This window comes from Mus musculus, chromosome 19 (genome assembly GCF_000001635.26).
Source record: "Mus musculus strain C57BL/6J chromosome 19, GRCm38.p6 C57BL/6J".
Classification (NCBI taxonomy): Eukaryota; Metazoa; Chordata; class Mammalia; order Rodentia; family Muridae; genus Mus; species Mus musculus.
In genome coordinates, this window is record NC_000085.6 from 30,780,810 (window position 1) to 30,803,165 (window position 22,356).

The window sequence follows — 22,356 nt, forward strand, 5'->3', positions numbered from 1 at the left end:
GCATCTAGTATTTGCATGGGTACTAAAAGAAGGGTACATTTCACTAAAAGTTCAACTTTAATTTCATTGTATATAGTACCTGTGGTGGTTTGAATATGCTTGGCTCGTGAGAAGTGGCACTGTTAGGAGGTGTGACCTTATTGGAGGAAGTGTAGTCTTGTGAGAGGAAGTTAGTCATTGTGGAGGCAGGCCACTGTGACTCAGAACCTTCTTCTGGCTGCTGGTGGGAGACAGTCTCCTCCTGCTTGCCTTCAGATTAAGTAAGACACAGAACTCTCTGGTCCTCCAGCATTGTGTCTGCTTACATGCTGCCATGGCGCCCACCATGATGATAATGGACTAAACCTTTGAAATTGTAAGCCAGTTCCAATCCAATTAAATGTTTTCCTTATAAGAGTTGCCTTGGGCATGGTGTCTCTTCTCAGCAATAAAATCCTAACTAAGACAGTATTTAAACAGAAAGTTTGCACATTTGATCTACTTACCCCTGCAACGCTTTCTCTCCAAACCAATCTCCCTTCCCTAAAGTTCTAAGGAAGACTGGGTCTTCACTTGGTGAGTCTTCTCGAGTAACATTCACCTACAAAGAGAGATTAGCATCTAAATCAGTGATTCTCCACCTATGGGTCACATTGCAGGAGTCACATATTAGATAACATGCTAGGATTTATAACAGGAGCAAACTACCACTATGCAATGAAGTAATTTTATGGTGTGTGTGGGGGGGGAGGGGTCACCACACATGAGGAACTATATTAAAGAGTTGCAGCATTAAAAACAGTTGAGAACCACTGATCTAAATCAACTGCATGCTTGCAAATTCTATGCTTCCCTAAGAATTTATCCTAAATATTCTATTTCAGTAATTCTTCATTGCTACTCCTGATTTTATTACCTGCACTGAAGCAACCATTCTGATGAATTTAGTGATGTATCTTGACAATGGCTTTCTTTTGGTTTTCAAGGGTGTTTTCTTGTTGTTAGGAGAAATATAATTAGAGTAAATAGTGCCTTTTCATTCATTTACTTCTTTGAGATATAGTAATGATAATAATACCACCTGTCATCCAGAAAATTTAAATAGTTAAAATTCACCTTCCTGTAAAATACATGAAGTAGAAAACTAATTTACTGAGACAAGCCAAGTGCTTAAACACATTAAAAAAGACAAGCTTAGGCTTCTTAACCTAGACACAGGATGCCAATGATCACAACTTTTATTCCTAGTAAGAAGGTTTATGCAAGGGAGAGGGAATTCAATTATTATTCTCCACTGATCCATTTGATTACTCCTCTGCACAGTGTTTCAAACCATGAAAATTCGGTTTAACTCTGGCAGTTATCACTAAGCTATATTATAGAAATACTTATTTGCATGTTGATGAGGCTTTAATAGATGAAGAATCTTCAGTGGGGAGTCTTACTTAAAGTAGAAGTTACTGGTCCCATACTCTCAAAGGTTCTGATTCATTAACGTTAATATAAGCAGCTAAACTTCATGTCTTCTATTTGCATAGTATCCTGTTACATTAATTGTATACAGCTTAGCAATTCTCTAGATGAAGTTGTAGCTCCCAGTTTTACTTTTATATATTGTTACTATATTATTCACAAAGACTCTACAGATATTTCTATACTTGTTTTCAGGCACCCTTGAGTAAGGGTTTCAGAAGGGCCAATGCCTACACAAGCTTATAAACGAAACAAGCTTAGTTTTTTAGGTGTTGACTCTGAGCACATATCTACCCTTCACTGTCTGTGAATATAGACAGTGGTGTCATTAGTGCTTAGCATTTTAAGGTTGATTGCTATCTTGAAGAGTGGGGATTAGAGAGCATTTTCCTGATGCTAATGGAAGAAGAACAATTTGTTTCAGATTACATATGGTTAAGATGTTATGCAGGTACCCTTTTTGACTATTTTTCTATTGGATTGCCCTGCTGCAAACATTGGTGGACATGTATTTGAGAGAACTGCCTTTTTGTTTCTCTAGAATAAATAAAGTATAAAGCCGATGGACCATATGGTAAACATTTATTAACTTTTTAAGAACTAGCCAAACCGGGTTTCAGAATATTTTTATCTTGCAATCTTAGCCAATAATGTCTTAGAATTCTACTTATTTACGCTTCACTAGAACTTAATAAATCAATATTTCCCTCCCATTTAGAAACTCTACCAAACATTTAGTTCTGTCTTGGGCTCATTGCTAAGATTTGTATTTTTATTCACTTTTAATGACATGTGTCAGGGAATTGGGCATGTATGTGGGAGGAGCCGGGGGAGGCAGTTATGTGCATGTGAGAGTATGTGACTGTGCAAACTAGAGTCATAGAATCCCTTAAAGCTGAAATGATAGAGAATCACCTGATGTGGGTACTGGGAACCAAATTCAGGTCCTCTCTAGGAGCTGTATGCTCTCATGACAATGGAGCCATCTCCCTAGCCCCATATCTCAGGGCTTTGATTTGAAATTTAATAATCCTGTTCCATTTCATAACATTTCATTACAGAAAGGTAGGTAAAGTGTTGTTGCAACACCTCAGAGATACTTGCAGAATACCTTCTCTCTCTGTTAAAAATGCCACGTTCCCAGATAACAGGAGCGCATCAACTAAAATACAGAATAAATTTACTTTCTGAGTTAGCCATGGCTGCTGCAATCACTGAATCTCAATTTTTAGAAAATATAACTGTAGGTTTCCATTAAGAGAAAAACAAGTTTTTAAAAATGTATATTATGTTTCTCTTTTGGGTGCATGTGTTCAGTGGAAGAATAAAATATAGCTTACATTTAGATAAATAAACCCAAACAAGAGGAAACCCATTTCTTGCTCTACCGTCACTGTAGTGTGTCTCCTATCAGACATCATTTTCTAAAAAGACAATTTCTGTTCAGCACAGTGGTAGCTTGAGTATGAATGGCCCATCTAGGCTCATATGTTTGGATACCTGGTCCCTAATTGGGAGAATTGTTTGCTAAAGATTAGGGAGTGCACCATTGTTGAAGGAGATGTGTCAGTGGGGTCTAGCCTAGGGTTATCAAAAGACTTGGGTCATCCCCAGTGTCTTTGGTTTCTCTGCCTCTAATTTGGCTGATGAATCTGAGCTCCAAGCTGTTCCTACTGCCGTGTGTTTATTCTGTGATCATGGACTCCAGTCCTCTGAAACCATAAGCAACAAATTAAAATGTTTTCTTTTATTAGTTGCCTTGGTAACAGTGTTTTACCATAGCAATCTATAAGTAACTGAGACACGTGGTAACAAAGAGAGTATCTTTGCCTGGGCAGGTGTGAGGGCTAGGTGGGCAGAGAAGCCTAATTACTTAAGGCCAATCTCTGGGACCCACATCACACAAGGCAAGAACCAACCCCCAACCTCTGCAAATTGTCCTCTGACCTGCACCTTACACACATACACACACACACACACACACACACAAGTGACACATGCATCATGCATCTTGCCCCCCCAAACACACACACACTTTCACACAAAATAAATGAAAACATTTTTTTGGGTGGGGGGGGAATATTTAGCAAGGTTACTCTTTATAAATTTTATTAATTCATGGGAGCAGAAGTTTATGTTGGTTCTGTAATAAATAAGTTGTATAAAATTCTAATTTTACAGCGTATTTACATTAGAATCATGGCTTACTATTTGCTTTTCCTGTTCCACACAGTGGAGACTGATGTAATTATATTGTATTGTTATCAGAATTAGTATAATGACTATAACAATTGTCAGAGTTGTGTATCATAACAAATAATGTGTATGAACTGAGAAACTAAGAAAAATTCTATGGGTGGTTTAGAGAAACACTTGACTGGGTCAAAGAAATCTAATACATTATGACGATTTCTCAACTTGCAGGACTGTATCCAAAGTACTAGCAGAGTAATTGCCTCCCAGGGTATATCTCCAAGTGCTTCTACTTATACACAGTACAAAGCTCGTAAAACAGTCCCACTGATACACCTGTTTTCTGCTAACATGGGTTAGAAACCTCTATTCCTCCAGGCAATACTGGCAATTTGCAGTAAATGGGACAGCCATAAATGACTACAGGGTGTCCTTCCTATTGGCTAAGCATAGCCACACTTTTGCAGCAAAGAATTTGCAATTTGGAAAGATAAAACAAAGCCAGACTCCAGGAGATAGCATCCTCCTGTGATCCTCGAATGGCTTCCTAACATTAGGATTTTATTCCCTGATTCTTTAATTGGTGTGGAGTAAACAAAGAAGACAGTAAGTAACAAAGTTTGCCCATCTGTTATGTAAACTACAGCATGTTAGCATTTTCTTATCCCCTAACACTGGAAGATGCAAAAATGATTCTTACCTAACTGTTTGGACATTAAAAATATTTAATTTTTATTTATATTGTGTGTGTGAGTGTATACACATGCACACATGTGCACACACATGTAGGTAAGCATGTATATGTCCTATTTCTAAAGTGTCCAAGTGGTGGTCTGAGAACAGCTTGCAGAAGTTGATTCTCTCTTTTTACCATGTGGGTCCTGAGGATTGAACAGACACTATGACTAAGGCAAGTCTTATAAAAAACAACAACATTTAATTGGGACTAGCTTACAGGTTCAGAGGTTCAGTCCATTATCATCAAGGTGGGAGCATGGCAGCATTCAGGCTGTCATGGTGTAGGCAGAGCTGAGAGTTCTACGTCTTCATCCAAAGGCTGCTAATGGAAGACTGTCCTCGTTCGAGGCACCTTTTTCTACTCAGCTCTCTTCACTGACTCCTTATGACACCCCTTACAAAGCCAGTCCACGGTGTATATTTCTATATCAGGTGTTATGCCTAATGTTAACTTAAGGAGTTCACCTAATGAGTAGATACCATTTAAAAATTGTGTATAGCTTAGGATGGTCCACCACTGCTATAAACATTGACATATGTGTAATCTTGATTCAAAATTAGCACACAAGAATCACCTAGAATCTAAGTCACTAAGATTTGAAGTCTTCCCCACTTCCTGCTTACACCATTTCTGTAAGCCTTCTGGTGTGAGTGCTACAGTCTCAGAGTTAGGCATTTTGTGCAAATATTAAGAAAAGAGTTCACTGAGCCAGGCGTGGTGGTGCACGCCTTTAATCCCAGCACTCCGGATGCAGAGGCAGGTGGATTTCTGAGTTCGAGGCCTGCCTGGTCTACAAAGTGAGTTCCAGGACAGCCAGGGCTTTACAGAGAAACCCTGTCTCGAAAAACAAAACAAAACAACAACAAACAACAACAAAAAGAAATGAGTTCACTTACAATAATCAAAAAGGTATGTAAGTCTTCCTCCTCTATTTGCCTTTCCCTCCCTATCTCTCATCAAACCTGATACACAGAGATACTCTTTAAGGATAACTTACAAAGACATGTTAAGTTCAAGTAATTGACTAATGAGGTTAGAGGATTGGTCTAACTAAACTTATTTCATTTCATAGTTCAAAAGTAAATATTATAATAGATTCATGTAGACTAAAAACCTAAAATAATATAAGAACACATTATCATTCATAACCATGGTCATAACTGCTTTTATCCCTCAGCCTATACTTCATAGCACTCTTCACAGTTTCTTAGCATTCAATTAACACTCTCCATGAAGCTACAATATAGTATATAGACATATATACATTATACACACACACACACACACACACACACACATACACACACACACACACACCAACATTGCCCTTAGAACATCCACTCATTGGCCTAAGAAAAGTAAAACAAGTTAATTTTACCGAGGATTAAAGCTGCGGCCATAAATTCTAAGGCGCAGATGTTTCATTTTAGGAAAGTTTCTATTCTTAAAGACTAGATAGATTGTATTGTATCATATTGTACTGTACTGTATTGTATTGTACTTTGATGATGGACATCCTTCTGTTTATGCAGACTTCTCAGTAGCATCTACTATCATGGTTATTAATATCTAGATGCGAGGTTAATCACCTTCTTTTCTTACTTCCTCCTTTGGGAGATGCATTTGCAGATGGAGAAGGGGCAACTCACACCGCACCAGACTCAGTGCGTACAGTCCTGCCATGTGATGCTCAAGCTTACCTGCCCTTTACTGATGATGAAGAAGGTGTCTCCTCTTGCACCCTGCCTGATGATATATTCTCCATTTTCATAGTGGGTCTGAAAAATAGGAACACGAACATAAAACATTGAGAAAGGGACCATGTACCAACCAGAACTGTTTTCAGACACTAGGCAGGCCCTAGGGATTCAATCATGCCTACAGAATTTGACCCACATTCAGAATGTATCGTGGTTCAAGAATGAATAACAGTCTATCAACACAGTAATGACAAAACTATTGTGTTTATAATATTCATTTAAAATCCTGTGGTGAGTTCCATTTTTCTCAGTGACTGTATTTATATCTTTAAGTTCATTATTTCAAGTGTTTGACAAAAATTATTTCTCCTGTCAACTAAGCATGAAGCAAAATAGCACTGCTAATTAAGTTCATACTCAGATATTATTTTGTCATTTTCATTTGCTATTAGTACTTTCATAATAGTGAATGTTTTAAAAAATGAAATTACTGTGGCATACAAAGATCTTTACTTACATCCAGAGTAGCCTTTAGTGGGGGTTAGATGGCTTTAAATAGTTTTTAAGGTACCACTTTATCCCTTAACATTTCTACTTGAGCAATGTCCATTTGGCCTCGTTAAGCAGAATGTTATAATTTTGTGGCTGGATTTCTGGTCCAGGATATGTCGAGTATAAACTACCAGACAGGGAAGGAAGGAAAGCTAGAAGAGAATTATCATAATCACTGGGTCAGCATCCTGAGGAGGACCTCAGCGCTAGGTCTATTCCCAGAGTGAAGATTACAGTCCTGTAATGATCAAAACTAATTCTGTAAGGAGAGGTGGGAAAAAATTTATTGTTTGGTCTGGAGGCAAAATGAGTCCATGCCATCTGGCCTTATGTTCCTCTGCAGCTTAGCAAGGGAGCCATACCTTGAGAAAGAACATATTACCTTACGCATTGCTTCATAGTATACACACAATATCCATTAAGCTGGTGGCTGTAATTTCTCCTTACACATCAACGTTATTTGTCTTAAAACTTATTCTTTTCTATCCTAAAGTTGCCTTCTGTTAATACCTGCCACTGAAAAATACCTTCTTATCTCTAAGCACCTAGAAATTAACATAGTACCTACGCTGATAGCACTTACTAAGTTTCAATCATACATAATTCTTTTTCTAGTAACATGTTTTTTAAGTAACAAAGTCCTTCCTTATTCCTTCTCCTTATCTCCACTAACACATGCCAAAAAACAATCTGGTATGTGCCTTTAAAGGCTATTTTCCTGTGTTCACACACATAAATATATGCATGCATGTATGTATCCATATACATGCATACAAATATTTGTTTCTGCAGTGGGGGAGATGGCTTAGTGGTTAAAAGTGCATACTGCTCTTACAAATTTGAATGTCAACAGTTAAATCAGGCAGCTCACAACCAAGCTTATAACCAGATTCAGGGTCACCTATGCCTCTGACCTCTGTAGACATCCGCAATCACATGTACACAGACACACAGTTAAGAATGAATGTGTACGGACTGATTTTCCCCATTTAATAAGATCGTCTTTTCAATTCTCATCTCTTGGTATTCTCTGTTGCTTCTCTCCCCAGCATGGTCCTGCCTCTACTGAGGTGACATGATAGGAATATTTGACCCATTGGGTGGTTTAGTTTGGGAAGTTTGTTCGGATCTCACACCTAAGAAATGTTACTAGTAATAATGGCTAAGCCATCTCAGCACCATTTATTGCAAAATTCATCTTATTTCCCTCATAGTTCCCAGCCAAAGATGGCTCAAACCCAACCAAATAACAAAGTGTATATAATTGTATGTCAGAAATAAGCACAAGGTTTGTACAAAAGCTGTGTTAAACATCTTTGTTCTCTGAAGGCTTCTCTAAGAAGGATGCTTCAGCCCCGAGTGAAGGATTAGAGCAAGGCCTCTGGTTGTTGAAGCAGGAAAAAACCACTCAGGAATGTGTGAGTTCATAGCCTCTAATAGTTAAGTAAGGCTAGTCAGAGTGTATCTGGGGAGAAATGCAAATGACAAGAACAAACTCTGAAGCATTCTTCACCTACCTAAATATTCTTCATGTCTCTCCTTTTAAGACACATAGTTGTCAGTGGGGTAAATACTTTTCATAGTTAAGTAATATGTATCTCACATTCCTTTTAATGGATTCTTCTCTCCATTAAGCAAAACATATCTCTATTCATACAATTGTTTCTTCTCAGCAAGTAAACATTATTTATAATATATTTTAAAAATAAGCCAAACAAACTCAGCACTACTGAAATTTCCAGACAGAAGATTCCTTTGTTGAGGGTCCTGTCTTGAATACTCTGTGCTGGCATAGGGCCTTTGACTGCATCTCTGGAATCTATTGGCTGGACACCAGCAGCACCTTAGTCCCAGGCAAAAAAACTCTCCAGGTATAACCATCATGAGTTGGAAGAACATTTGTCCTCAGTTGAAAATAGCCACTATAAGTCTTTTTTTTGTTTAGAATCTCTTCATTCAAATGAGTCTGGCAGGAGTTTCCAGACATAGTTGGGATTAAGTTGTATGAATCATTCAAGTATCTTAGTATTTCATCTGGATTTCTGTTAAAGAGTCCCCACAATTGCCATATCCAGTATTTGAGTTTACCTATATACACTTGCACGGCACATAAGCTCATAAAACACAGGCATCCAGAGGAGCCTATAGGGTAGGGACCAAAGGTATGCTAGGGTTGGAAAGATAACTGCAGTGTCTCAGCCTGAGGGTCCTAATGATTACGTTATCCCAAGATGCTCAACTGCACTTGAGGGGAAATGAGTAGGCATCCTGACAATTTGAGACTCTCCCTAATTATGTGAATCAAATGCCAGAAAATTCAGCATGTTATAAAGACCATTTTTTTGTAGTTGAATTTGGTAAATTTCAAATTGAATCTCAGAAATATACAGAACTAAGAGCAGAAAACAGCAACATTTCCATATCTAATAGAATAAAAATTGACTTCCTTATCATGGCCTGTTAATTGTCTGCTTAGTGCTGCAGGTTCCAAACCCTTCCTTCAAATACTTTGGCCCCCAACCTGTTAGCTCCCCTGTCAGTTCCTCAAATGTTCCATCACCAGATTTTCTAACTCACAGTGCTGTATTTTCCATTCTGATATTCCTTCCTAATCTCTCATGTGATTTTACACTCATCATCATCAACATCTTCATCTTCATCATCATCATTATCACCACCACCACCACACATATGGCCCAGCTAAGTTAGGTTTCGTACACACACACACACACACACACACACACACACACACACACACACACACACATATACATACATATACATGTATATGTATATGTATACATATATATATATATATATACACATACATATATATAGAAGTACTATAAAAGCATATATGTGTGTGTGTGTGTGTGTGTGTGTGTGTGTACATATATATGCTCTTATAGTACTTAAGAATTCATCACCATTTTGAGCTTATATGTCTGCCTGATCAGAACTGTTGGGAGTATGGAGAGTCAACCTTGAAGCCAACTTATGGATAGCAGGTTAACTCCTGGACTAATGTGCTGGAGAAGAGGTGGAAATACCAGATGGTGCTTCTCAGGCTTGAGGTTCATACAGAGGAATTGGGGTGAAGGGGTCTTGAAAAATGGGCACAGATGTATCTTATTAAAGGAATTAGTGGAGTTGTTCCCATAGCCAAAAGTGATTCCTTGCAGCTCTGCATTCCTGAAGAGTCTAATGGACCCACAAAATCTATAACTCCATCTGGGAATCGGTATCACCTTCCTTACTCCGTTCTGCTCTCTAAAATAACTGTGAAATCTGTCCAGGGGGCTGCAAAGAGCATCTCTTACTAATGGAATAGAAAACTCTGTACAAAGCTCACATAGTATGGATTCGCATAAACCATAGAAGTTGTATATGTGAGAATATTTGACAGATGCTAAACCCTGATATGAACAGCAAGTGCTATTTGATTTTTTTTAATTTCATTTTTTTACAAAAGAAATTTTAAAACTGAGCTAGCTTGACTTTTATATCATATCATTTTAAGATTTTATTGGTAGTAAGAATGATTACAGTGCATTTTCTTGCTTGTTCTTCAATGATTTCCCTTTGAAAGGGTGCATATGAGGAATTGAAGGATCAACCTCCTTCAGAAGGATGTATAATCAGCATGTACGTAAACAACACTGCCTGGACTTGCTTCCCCCTGCCCTGCCCTCTGCTCTCTTGTTTAATCTCTTCTAACCTCTACCATATCTTCTAAATTCTGATTTAATGCAAACATATGTACTGCTACTTCATATTTCTCACAGGGAAAGCATCTACAAGCTCATCTGTTTCCCAACATCAAGCATTCTTGAGTTCTTCAGAGCCCAGATCACACCATTTTCCACTAAGTCTTTCTAACAAATTCTGAATTTATGATTCAAAGACAACAGTTGGCCCAGCAGTGGCCTCTTGGGCTGACTGAATCCTTATCCTGAATACCAGACAGAGGAGGAGAAAAAGTCTGAGCTAACATTCCACAGAAGCTTGGATTTGCTTTGATGTTTAACTGAGCCCTTCTTTGGTGACTCCATTCTCCAAATGGATTTTCAATATCTTGTTTTTCATTTCACATATTTTTTACGTGAACATTTTCGGGTAGCATAATGATTCAGAGAGACATCAAGGAAGACCCACAAAATGCTGGAAATCTCTAAGAGGAACAGGTCCTTACAGCCCATTCATTCAACAACAGAATGAAATCATTTATAGAGTAGACAAGCACGCATTCTCCTGCTGCATAATTAAACTATAACTCAAGTTTAACAACTTGATCTATAAAGGCAATTAGCACCAGCAGGACTCGGAAAAAGTCTGTCTTGACAGCATGTGAAATGTGTCTTGGGGAAGCAAACAAAGTGTTGTCTGAGGCTCGCCATCTGAAAAATAAATACTGTTTGCATTTTCTACCAAAATAAATGCGAAGAGGAAGAAAAGATTAATCATCTTCTTAGGAACTCTATCCCCATCAAACGGGGGATAATTTACTCAATATTTTACGTATTTGGAAAACAAACATTTACATCTTTATTTGACAAAGCACCACTTAGCTTAAAGGGTATCTTGAGCCACCAAGAACAGTAAAGTAAGAAAAGCAGAGAGAACTTAAATCCTAGAGGTAGGGAGCGAGCCTTTTAGACACTTTGAGAATATGGTTGGTTCTTATGGTGCAGGTGGTTTGATTCTCTCTAGAATGTTCTGAGAGAAATATTGCTCAGAGTCGAGGTTACAGAATCAAGTGTAATCCTGCTTCCTGGTTTGACCCACAATGTGGCACAGAACCATTGGAACCTGGAGAATTAAGTATTAAGAGTTAAGACTTGGGGAGCATACCATTAACACCATAACTCAGGAGGCCAAGGCAAGTCTATTACCACTTCTAGGCCAGCCTTAATTACATGGTGGATCTGGGGACATACTGCATCTTTATCTCAAGAAAAGAAAAATGCAAAATTAGAAGCCAGGTATAGAACCTGTTATCCCAGCACTCTGGAAGCTGAGGCAGAAGAAGGGAACAAGTTTAAGGATGCTCTGGGCTACATAGAGAGATCCAAGCCAACCAGTGCTACACAGCAAAGCCTAGTCTAAAACAAAACAAAAAGTCAAACAAAAGAGACAAAGGATTCCTCCAGGATATGAAATTACTGTATTTACAGGATCCAGTGCCAATATGTAATATTGAGCTTCTATTACTTTAAGGATTCTTGGTCATCAGGAAGGGCACAGGCTGGCACAGGGTTCTAGAGAATACTCAAATACTCTCTGAGATTCACAGGATCCTTAATTGTTCAGGAATGAGCTTATGTAGTGGTTGGGTTTCTGAGAAGATTATTCTCTAGTTATCATATTCCATTATGTTAACAACTGTGTACACCATTGAAGGAATGCCCGTTTGCCACCCCTGCCTCTTATATGCTTGCAACAATTAGAAGGCCTGACGAGACCAACAGACAACAGACAATGGGCTGACATTTCAGTTCATGAATTAGTCTCAAGGGAACTAGTATATCACACTAAAGGTTGAACAATGGAACATATGCTGGGCATATGTATAAAACTGCTTCTTCTACCAAGTTAAAGCTTAACACACAAAGTTTAACGTACTTGGTATGTTAAAATTCAACAAGGCAAAGCTCTCTTGGCAACAGACGAGGACCTGCCTTCCACTCTGGCCTTTTTCAACCTCCTGCACCCACAGGCTATGCTATGGTGTCTCTGAATATATCCACGGCTACAAAGAAGAAACGGGATCTTTGTGATCTGTCATCACTATTCATCCAGTGCTGCAAGTGCAGGTTTTCATAATGTGGTTATTATGGGATCCCTATTTCTAGCAAAAAGAGAAAAGATGTTTTTAAGAAATGATCAACTGAGATGTCACCGATTCTCATGAACACAATAGAACTAAACATAGTGTCAATAAAGATTCACTGTATACTCTGATGACAACTCACATCATGAAAGACAGTAGCTATTATTAATGTAATGCTTATCACATACTAGACAATTCGTCAAGGATATCTCCATCAGGAAAATGGCGCCCTGAGTTTAAATAGTCACTTCTTGTAGAACAAAAGAGAAGCTTACATAGCTGAAATAATTTCTCAAGATCAAGGAACACGGAGACTTGACAGACAGAAATTGAATCTATTCTTGCTTTAGAAATCCATGTTTACAGTTTGATTCTTACTAATCTTAGAGAAACAAATCTTTATAGCCTAAAACTCTCTCTATTTATATTTGTCTCTGTTTCTTGCTCTTCCTCCTCCCCCCCCCTCTCTCTGTTCATCTGTTTGTCTATGTCTCAAACACACACACACACACCCAAAGACAAAAAACACATACACATACATGAATGCACTCTGGGAACATGTTAATAGAAATACAAGAAAACTGTGTAAACACTTATTTTATCTGAGGAGCCAACTGTAAACAGGTTTCTAATTCTATTGTACTCTGCTCAAAATCCTTGATAGTTCAAACACGAGGACAATCCATTCAAACTCTTTGTTGGGACATTTTAGCACCTCTGAGATCAATGACTGATTTGAATTCTTCCCCTCTATACTTGAGTCATTCAAGAGCTGACGTGTTCTCTGATGTACTGCACACCCGCTATTCCCTACCCCTGAGATGTTCCTTAATGTCGTATCTACTTACAACACCTGCTTCTTTCCTAAGACTTCCCCTGATCCTCTAAATCGCAATTACCACAGCACACTTATGTATCACAATCGCAGCTCTTAGCATTCCATCTTTTGTTATTAGTCATTGTTTGTATGTTTATACCTAAATGAGATTAAAATCCACATTGTTTTATCTTCGAACTCCAGCAATAAAAGCCACATTGCCTTTATATCAAAGGGCTCAACAATTCTTTTTAAACAGAATTAACTTAAATTTGGTACTTGATTTATGATACTTTTCAAAACCCAAATATTCTTTCTGGGGTGGCTGGTATTTGGACTGCATTTCATTCTGTAGCCCAGTTTATCCTGGAACCTATGGTGTACCCTCAGCTGATCCCAAATGCTTGGAAATCCTCCTATTTCTGCTTCTAAAGTGATGGTATTCCACAAGTCATGGATGGTAAGTCATGAATATTCTAGACAAGGACATGCATTCTGTACTTATTCATTAATAAGGTGTAAAAAATCTGTTATTATATATTAAAAACATATAAATATATTATATATAGATACAAAACATACATTTATCTCATTACCTCAAGTGGGACATTAAGTAAAAATATTGTCTTCATTTTTCAGATGAAGAATTAGAACTAAAAGTAGTTAGCTCTTTGCAACATCTGCATAATACTGATTGTGTGGCATCCCAGTGCTAAGCACACACCTGACTTATTGATTCTCCAAGAGCTTCAAATGACTGTGGCAGTGTCTCACATCAGTATGACAGTAAGGATTTATGTGCATCCTAAAACAGGAATTAATTTAATGATTTTTCAAGCCTATATATTTGGAGGAGAAATTCACTGGCATAATCTTTAAAATAAATCTGAGGAATCAAATTTTATCTTACTTTGTTTTTGACATAAGATTTGTGTTTGGGACTAAGATTTTTGAGTCTGACAGCAATATCGCATTATATGGAAATGATTTAAAAATGCTACAAATACATGCAAAGATTAAATAAGGAATGCAAGATCATAATATAGAATATAAGACATACCTTACACCATCCTAAAATAATGTATGTTTCCATCATAAGCAATTACATAATTCCTTCCCCTATCTTAGCTAGTTCCATTAAAATGTATTTATCCTGTTGTACTCATTTTATTTTTAAACAACATCCATATTTAATCTTTTTTAATTAACCAGGATTAATTATTGTTCACATCTATTTTCCATTGTCATTTTTCTAAGCTATAGTATGGTCATACACCATAGACTGATTGAGGCATACACACCAGACAGCCTTACCTGGTCCCTCTTATCTCTGATCCTTACCTGGTCCCTCTTATCTCTGACCCTTCTTTAGTTGCTTTGTTTCTTTCTTTGCTGCCCAAACCATTAGCTCTGACTTACTCTGACCTTCAATATTACTTTACTAGCAGTATACCAATATGTCATTATCCCGAATCAGTTCATCTCAATAAGCAATCAAGTGAACAGGCTCACATATAAAAGCATGCTTTTATGAGTTATAACACAGAGAGGTGCATTAGTGAAATCAGTCAACTTAAAAATGCCATAAAAAGTGTTTTGCTAGATGCATTATCAAACATAAAACCTCCTTGACAGGGGGGTTCAAAGAATGATGTCCAGAAAAATTGAATGATTATTATGAGCCTTGTTGTGTGGATAAGAGTTAGCCAGATGCAGAGGTAGCTGTGGGGAGGGAAGAGAGGAAGAACAGATGCTTAGGAGCATAAACTAACACAGTGAACACAGAGAATGACACTCTCAGGATTACCAGGTCTTAAGTTAGGCAGCAGGTGACAGAACCCAAGGCTTAAGTCACCGTGGTAACCTTAGATGATCTGTCCATTAGCAAAATGAGCGACTTATGGGATTGGAAATGGGAACAACTTGCAGTAAGAAACAGTTCATACAAATGGGGTGCCAGCCAACGCAACTTTCTCACATATGTGTTGAAATAACGTTTACATTCCTCACAAACAAAGCAGGCACAGTGGATAGTGACAAATGTAGTTTGGAAAGCAGGATTAATCCTGTATCATACTTCACAGGACAGACACTGTCTTAGTCCCTGTCCCATGGCTGTGAACAGACCATGACCAAGGTAATTCTTAGAAAAAGCATTTAACGGGGAGCTTGCTTACAGTTGTAGAGGGGTAGTCCATTACAGTGACAGCAGAGGGCATAGTGGCACATGGGTGTGATGCTGGAGAACTAGGTGAGAGTGACATAGTGATCCACAAGCAGGGAAAGGGGGAAGAGGGGGCAGGGGGGTAGCATGGGCTTTTGAAACCTCAAAGCATACTCCCAAGGACATGCATCCTTTGACAAAACCACACCTTCTAATCCTTCTCAAACAATGCCACTTCCTGGTGACTAACCATTCAAATAGAATAACCTCAGATCCCTAAAAGGAGCTTATGTTTTCCCCCAGACACTCACATGGCTGCTTCTAATCATTGATGGGATAGAAAGCCACAAGAAGAGCAATATAGTTTCCACTGTTTGCATTTTGTTAATGTCACTAGGGATAGTTTAAGAGTCTCACTGTTATATCTTGGGTATCCTAGGTTTTGGGCTAATATCCACTTATCAGTGAGTACAAATTGTGTGAGTTCCTTTGTGAATGTGTTACCTCACTCAGGATGATGCCCTCCAGGTCCATCCATTTGGCTAGGAATTTGCTAAACACATGAAACTCAAGAAGAATGAAGACTGAAGTATGTACACTATGCCCCTCCTTAGAATTGGGAACAAAACACCCATGGAAGGAGTTACAGAAACAAAGTTTGGAGCTGAGACAAAAGGATGGACCATCTAGAGACTGCCATATCCAGGGATCCACCCCATAATCAGTGTCCAAACGCTGACACCATTGCATACACTAGCAAGATTTTATCGAAAGGACCCAGATGTAGCTGTCTCTTGTGAGACTATGCCGGGGCCTAGCAAACACAGAAGTGGATGCTCACAGTCAGCTACTGGATGGATCACAGGGCTCCCAATGGAGGAGCTAGGGAAAGTACCCAAGGAGCTAAAGGGATCTGCAACCCTATAGGTGGAACAACATTATGAACTAACCAGTACCCTGGAGCTCTTGACTCTAGCTGCATATGTATCAAAAGATGGCCTAGTTGGCCATCACTGGAAAGAGAGGCCCATTGGACACGCAAACTGTATATGCCCCAGTACAGGGGAACGCCAGGGCCAAAAAAATGGGAATGGGTGGGTAGGGAAGTGGGGGGGGGAGGGTATGGGGGACTTTTGGGATAGCATTGGAAATGTAATTGAGGAAAATATGTAATAAAAAATATTTTAAAAAAAGAGTCTCACTGTTGCTGGGCAGTGGTGGCACATGCCTTTAATCCTAGCACTTGGGAGGCAGAGGCAGGCAGATTTCTGAGTTCGAGGCCAGCTTGGTCTATAAAGTGAGTTACAGGATAGCCAGGGCTACACAGAGAAACCCTGTCTTGAACCACCCCCCCCCCCACACACACACACAAAAGAGTCTCACTGTCTTAAATTACATATGTAGAGCTTGGTTTTGGTGTGTACTGAGGTTCCTCAAGCAAATTCAATCCCCACTCACATCTAAGGACCTCAAGGTCAAAGCCTATGGTCAGGCAAGTGAGGGGCTCATAAATAGCTATTTCCTCCACAGAACAGGGATGGTAAGATGCTGATAATTCACCATTCTCTCTACTGACTTGGCTCAAGCAGGCTCAAGCATATTTCACAGGTCTTCTGTCTTATCTTCTGACAAAGCCCCTGTGCTTCACACAGAAGCTATTGATTTCTCTCAAGAGTCCCTCTGTGTTCCCCGAGATTTCTATACAGGAGATTTCTGAGGCCAAACAAGAAGCCAAGTGAGAGTAAATCAGTGTGTATGAGATTCATTAGCAGACACATAAATCCTGAGTGAGAAGAGACAGTGAGGGTGGCAGAAAATGGGAGGACTCTTTTTTATTTTGGAACAATGTGGTACCAGTTTTTAGGTTGCACTCACTGGACTGGGAGGACATGATTCAAGGATACGTACATCCTCCCAGTGCAGGAGGAAACACAAAACAACATCTGGGTCAAAACATAGTTTCTGCTCTTAATGGCACTTAGAATTCAGATGATTCCTGGTTTTAAATCACTGCCCATGTAAAAGTACTCTACAGTACAATATTACTTTTGTAGCCTGATAATTCACTGTAGAGGTCCCAGCTGCAACAGTCAGTCTGGATTTTTCTTTTATACTTGTTTAAGCAATATTCTAACCCTGCTGCTAATTTCTAACAAGGCCTTACTAAGGGCTAGCAGTAGTATTTCACCAGTCTTCCAGAATCATGGAAGCTGTGTCAGTTAGATAAAGTTGAAGGTAACAGACTATAGGGTTCAATATATCAAAACCAATTCTAGGCAGACACTTAGAATTTGTTGAAGCAAACACATCTTAGGGCAAAAGTAAACTAAGTGTTTCAGAAGAGTACAACTGGGATCTATTTAACCCAGGCACACATTTACAAAGAGCCCAAAGTAAACTTCAGGTACAAATCTCACAGAACAATGAGAGAAAACTTTTCATTCCCTCCCAGAAGTTATGCCTAAGGGGATGGATGCTCACTGAAAAGGAGGCAATAAAACCTATTTTCCAGAAATGGTATAACTCCAGAGGAGGAAGACAAAGGAAAAAGACAAGCAGAGGGTCATTTACCACCTGCCTTCTCATGTAGTACACAGACCCACACAACCCTGGAGGGTAAAGGCATGCAGGTTTAAAGGGCTCTGTTCTCAATGTACATTTGGTAAATAATAGAATAGACAGACAAGAGCTACACAGGAACAGCAGAAAGGGAAAAAGCATAGAGAACTGTACTGATGAGACGGTTTAACTCTAGTCTACTTTACCTGAGTGTCTAATTCACAGATTCCCATTGCCAACTTCCCAGAGAAGCCAGTGATGTACCACCGAGTCAAAATTCTAGCTCAGCTTGGTTTCTATATTTTTTTCCTTCTTTATTCCACCAAACACAACATTCCCATTTATTTAAAGAGTTTTGAGATGTGAGAACAATAAGTACTCCAACTGTTTATTATCTCTGTTTTTTGTGAGTAACAACACTAAACACACCCATCCCTGTCCACTCTAATCTAGTTTGTAGCTACATCCTATGTGATACAAACTCTCTGCCCATCTCTTCTGTTTTCCACACCCCACTCCTGGAACCAAACCGATATGTTCAGACATGACAGTCTTCCAGTTCTCCCAATCCTTGGACCACACAACTGAGTCAGCAATGGCTCCTCCCTTCACTCTCCTTTAACTAGGTACCAAATACTGACGATTTACATTCTTGAGTATCTGCTTCATTTGCCTCTTCTTTTGATCACTGTCATTAACACAGGCTTCTTGCCTTCCAGTCTTTCCCTCTTTAATCTGTCTCATATCGATGGAGAAAAATCCAGTAGTACAATATGCAAGAGCAAACATTCTCCAATTGTTTTCCATTGTGTACAAGGGAAATATAACTCTTAAAATGGTACACACGTTCCTTTAAAATATGGCCAATGGATTTATCAAATTTTGTGTCCTTTCCAAACCACATACTGGAAGTTAGAAATATCAAATTTTTGTGGACTGCTATCATGTTGGGACTATGGTTTTGTACCTCTTAAGTTTGTATACATCCCTTCATCTGTGTGGCCATTCCTCAGTTGTGTATGTTTTATAAAACCCTGTGCCTAATGATAGTTCTGTTGAATACCTCTTGGTCTGTGATATCGTCCCTTTTTATTTCTCTTTTAGATTCTAAGTTCTTTATGGGAAAACTATGCCTTTGTCTTTGCTGTGCCCTGTGGGTATCAAAGATAGTATCAGAGAGCAAGAGATCAGTAAATGATCCTTAGACTATTGGGCTCTCTCTCTTTTTTTTTCTAGCTAGTTGTTGACATCATTCCAACTTTTCTCCTCTGTAAAAGAAGTCATAATTTGAACACTTGGGATACTTAAAGAATGGCAGTAGGTATTATTTAATAGTATAAGAATGACACAGAGATTAAGTTTGGCATATAACATTTGTCTAATCACATTTTAATTTTAAACAATGTAAATTTTATCACAATTTAAAAGTATAAATATTAGTAAAAATATTTGAGATATTTTTATTTGTCAGTAATGGAATTATACTGAATCAAATTCATACTAGAATCCAGCAAACTATATGAATGTGTATCTAATCAAGTGTTAACTTTAAGTAAAGCAGCAATTATAAGAAATGACATGAATATCAACAATAAGAACCAGGTATATACATGAGCTCAGAAGGAGGACTATTTGCAGAGAGGAAGGAAACAGCGGGGCAGTAACAAATGAAGGTAACAAGGGGAGTAGATATGAACAAAGGACAACGAAACTCATGTACAAAAATATCATGATTAAATATACATTAAAATTTTGAGTCAAAAGAAAAAGGACATGAACTCTGAAACTAGAAAAAGAAATGTAATACTATATTTTTACTATTACTCTTAGCTATTTTCCTGTCATAATTAAAAAAAAAAAAAGAAGGGAGAGAAACAAAGTTGGGTGGGTAAGGAATGAGAAGAGAGGGGCTGGGAGAATTGGGGAAAGGGAACGGGATCAAAATACTTATTTGGGGATACATATACATATACATATACATATACATATACATATACATATACATATACATACACATATACGCATTGTTTGGGGATGTATACATGCCAAAAATAAAAATTTGAAATCTAAAGACCTGGAGATAGTTCAGAAGTAGGATAGTCACCAAGCATTTACACAGCCCTGGAGCTCAATCCCTCATAACACAGAAAAGAACAACTTTTAAAGTTCTTTAGTTGTGTGTGTGTGTGTGTGTGTGTGTGTGTGTGTGTGTGTACACATCCCTGCACCTGCACACATGCACAGTTAAATAACGTTTTTCTATTATGCAATGTACAATATCTATTAGTCAGTAAGCATTGGTTCACTTAGAATATTCATGAATATCATTTCATATTGACATGGAATTCTATCTTCTTTCTTATTCTTTTCAGTGGTTTAAACATTATTCTCCTCAGTCAAAACAATCTTCTAAAGAGCTACTCCTTGTCTGTCATGAAACAAGTTAACTATGTATGTTGCTAGACTTTGCTCCAAACCAATAGCACACCGTGACACAAGATCAGTTTATAATTTCCAAGATAGGGAGCATATGCCTCCCTTCCTTAAACCCCTGCTTCACTAACACTGAAAGACGGGCTCCCTCTTTGCACACCCAGAGTCTAGCCAGCTATGAATCTACAGATGATCCTGTCAAACAATCTGTGTATTATGCATGATCTGAGGTGTGCAGCATTGCTAGTGTTTGTTAGTCAGTCAAAAACTATTTATGATGCATACTACTAAGCACTTGGGAATTAATGCTGAAGAGACTCAGTTCTTGTTTTAAAGAGAAATTAAATTCAGTGGAGACATATGAACAATGTCAATAAGTTAAAATCAAAAAGACTTTTTGAGCTCTTACCATACACTAAGCAGTATAATTTTTGTATGTATGATCTCATTTGACATCACAATAATTTTGAAGGGCATATTTTATTATTAAACCAATTTACAACGAAGTAAAACCACAACCCAGAAACTGAAACAATGAAGGTCAAACAACACACAGATAAAACTGGATATATTATATTTCAGCTGGTAAATGCAGCATATTAAATTAACACACGCACACATACCAATAACAAAAACAAAGTACCTTCTGATTTATATTCCATCTCCACTTGGCTTTTGTGGAAACTGTAAATTGCCAAGCCTCTGAAGTACAAGTAACATGTCTATGAAAGATAACTTCCCCTTGAGGTTACTTGATTCCCCAGAACCAAAAATGTCAGTCATAAGCAAGAAGATGCCCACTCACAAGGTACTACATTGAACAATCTAAGGAAGATAAACGCATTAGGTAAATCACACTGTTGTTAGGAAAGGCAGCTCCCTCTAATTATTTACCTAAATCAAATGTTTCTGTGGAGTAAGATATTATATAACTTGTAAATCATTGAAAGAATTTACAAAGCATATATAAAGTGTGAAAGATGTGCCAATGAAGATGACCCTCACATTCCTCTCAGGTTGCCAAATTTTAGACTGTTACTACTCTGTCCTCTACTCTTCCTTTCTTGAAAATGATACAAAACCAACAAATGTAAATATTTCCCTATCTCTTTGAGAAGGAAACCTTCTGCTAGCCTCTGGCCAGTGTTAGAATTCAGGAACAATTCCCAAAGATTGAAGACCAGTCCCCATGAAAAGTGATAATGAAGGAAAAGAATGTGCCCATCTCCCAGTCTCTGCAAGAAGTTAGGATACTACTTTTCACAAGTGCCAATAGCAACCATAGAAGGATGAATCTTATTCACCAAACACCATCTCACAGTTATCTAGTACTTTTCCATTACTAACTTGGGGCATGATTCAGAACACAACCAACCACTGCAATAGAACTATATTTTAGCCAACTAAATTCATCTTATAGTCCTATTCATTATCTTGGTGGAACACAACTATAATCCCAGTGCTAAGAAGGTGGAAGCCAAGGAACTGAGACTTAGGAACAGCCTTGGCTACATATAGGAGTGTATGACTAGCTTGGGCTACATGAAGCCTTCCCTCAAAAGAAAATGTTTAAAAGTTTTGTGCTTCACTGGCATGCATACAAAGAAGCAGCAACTTTGCTTTTAAAATGTTTTCAAAAACACATCATGAATAAGAGCAGCTGTTGGCTCAAATATTAAGTTATTCCTACCAACACAAACGGCAGGATTTGGCCATCCACTGTATTTCATGAGCTACTGACAGGCTTCAAAGTTCAAGATTTAGTAATTTTATTCTAGAAAACAGTATGCTTTCTGCTTCATGTCATATTCTGGTTTGAGCTCTGCTGAACTTGAAATGACAAACTGGATTTGATATAACAACACCACCAACAACAACAAAATGGTGTTGAACTAAGCAAACCATTTCTCATTATAC

At 38.2% G+C, this 22,356-nt stretch overlaps 1 protein-coding gene across 3 annotated transcripts in view; it reads right to left on the reverse strand.

The window, feature by feature from the left end:
- Window positions 1–22,356, reverse strand: part of Prkg1 (protein kinase, cGMP-dependent, type I) — a 1,200,782-nt gene that overhangs the window by 216,323 nt on the left and 962,103 nt on the right. For all 3 annotated transcript variants that reach the window (NM_001013833.3, NM_011160.3, XM_006526768.4), the window contains 2 exons: window positions 6,085–6,162; window positions 486–580 (listed from right to left, as the gene is read on the reverse strand). In NM_001013833.3, the coding sequence (NP_001013855.1) occupies window positions 486–580; window positions 6,085–6,162 (173 nt within the window). The remainder of the gene's footprint in view (window positions 1–485; window positions 581–6,084; window positions 6,163–22,356) is intronic.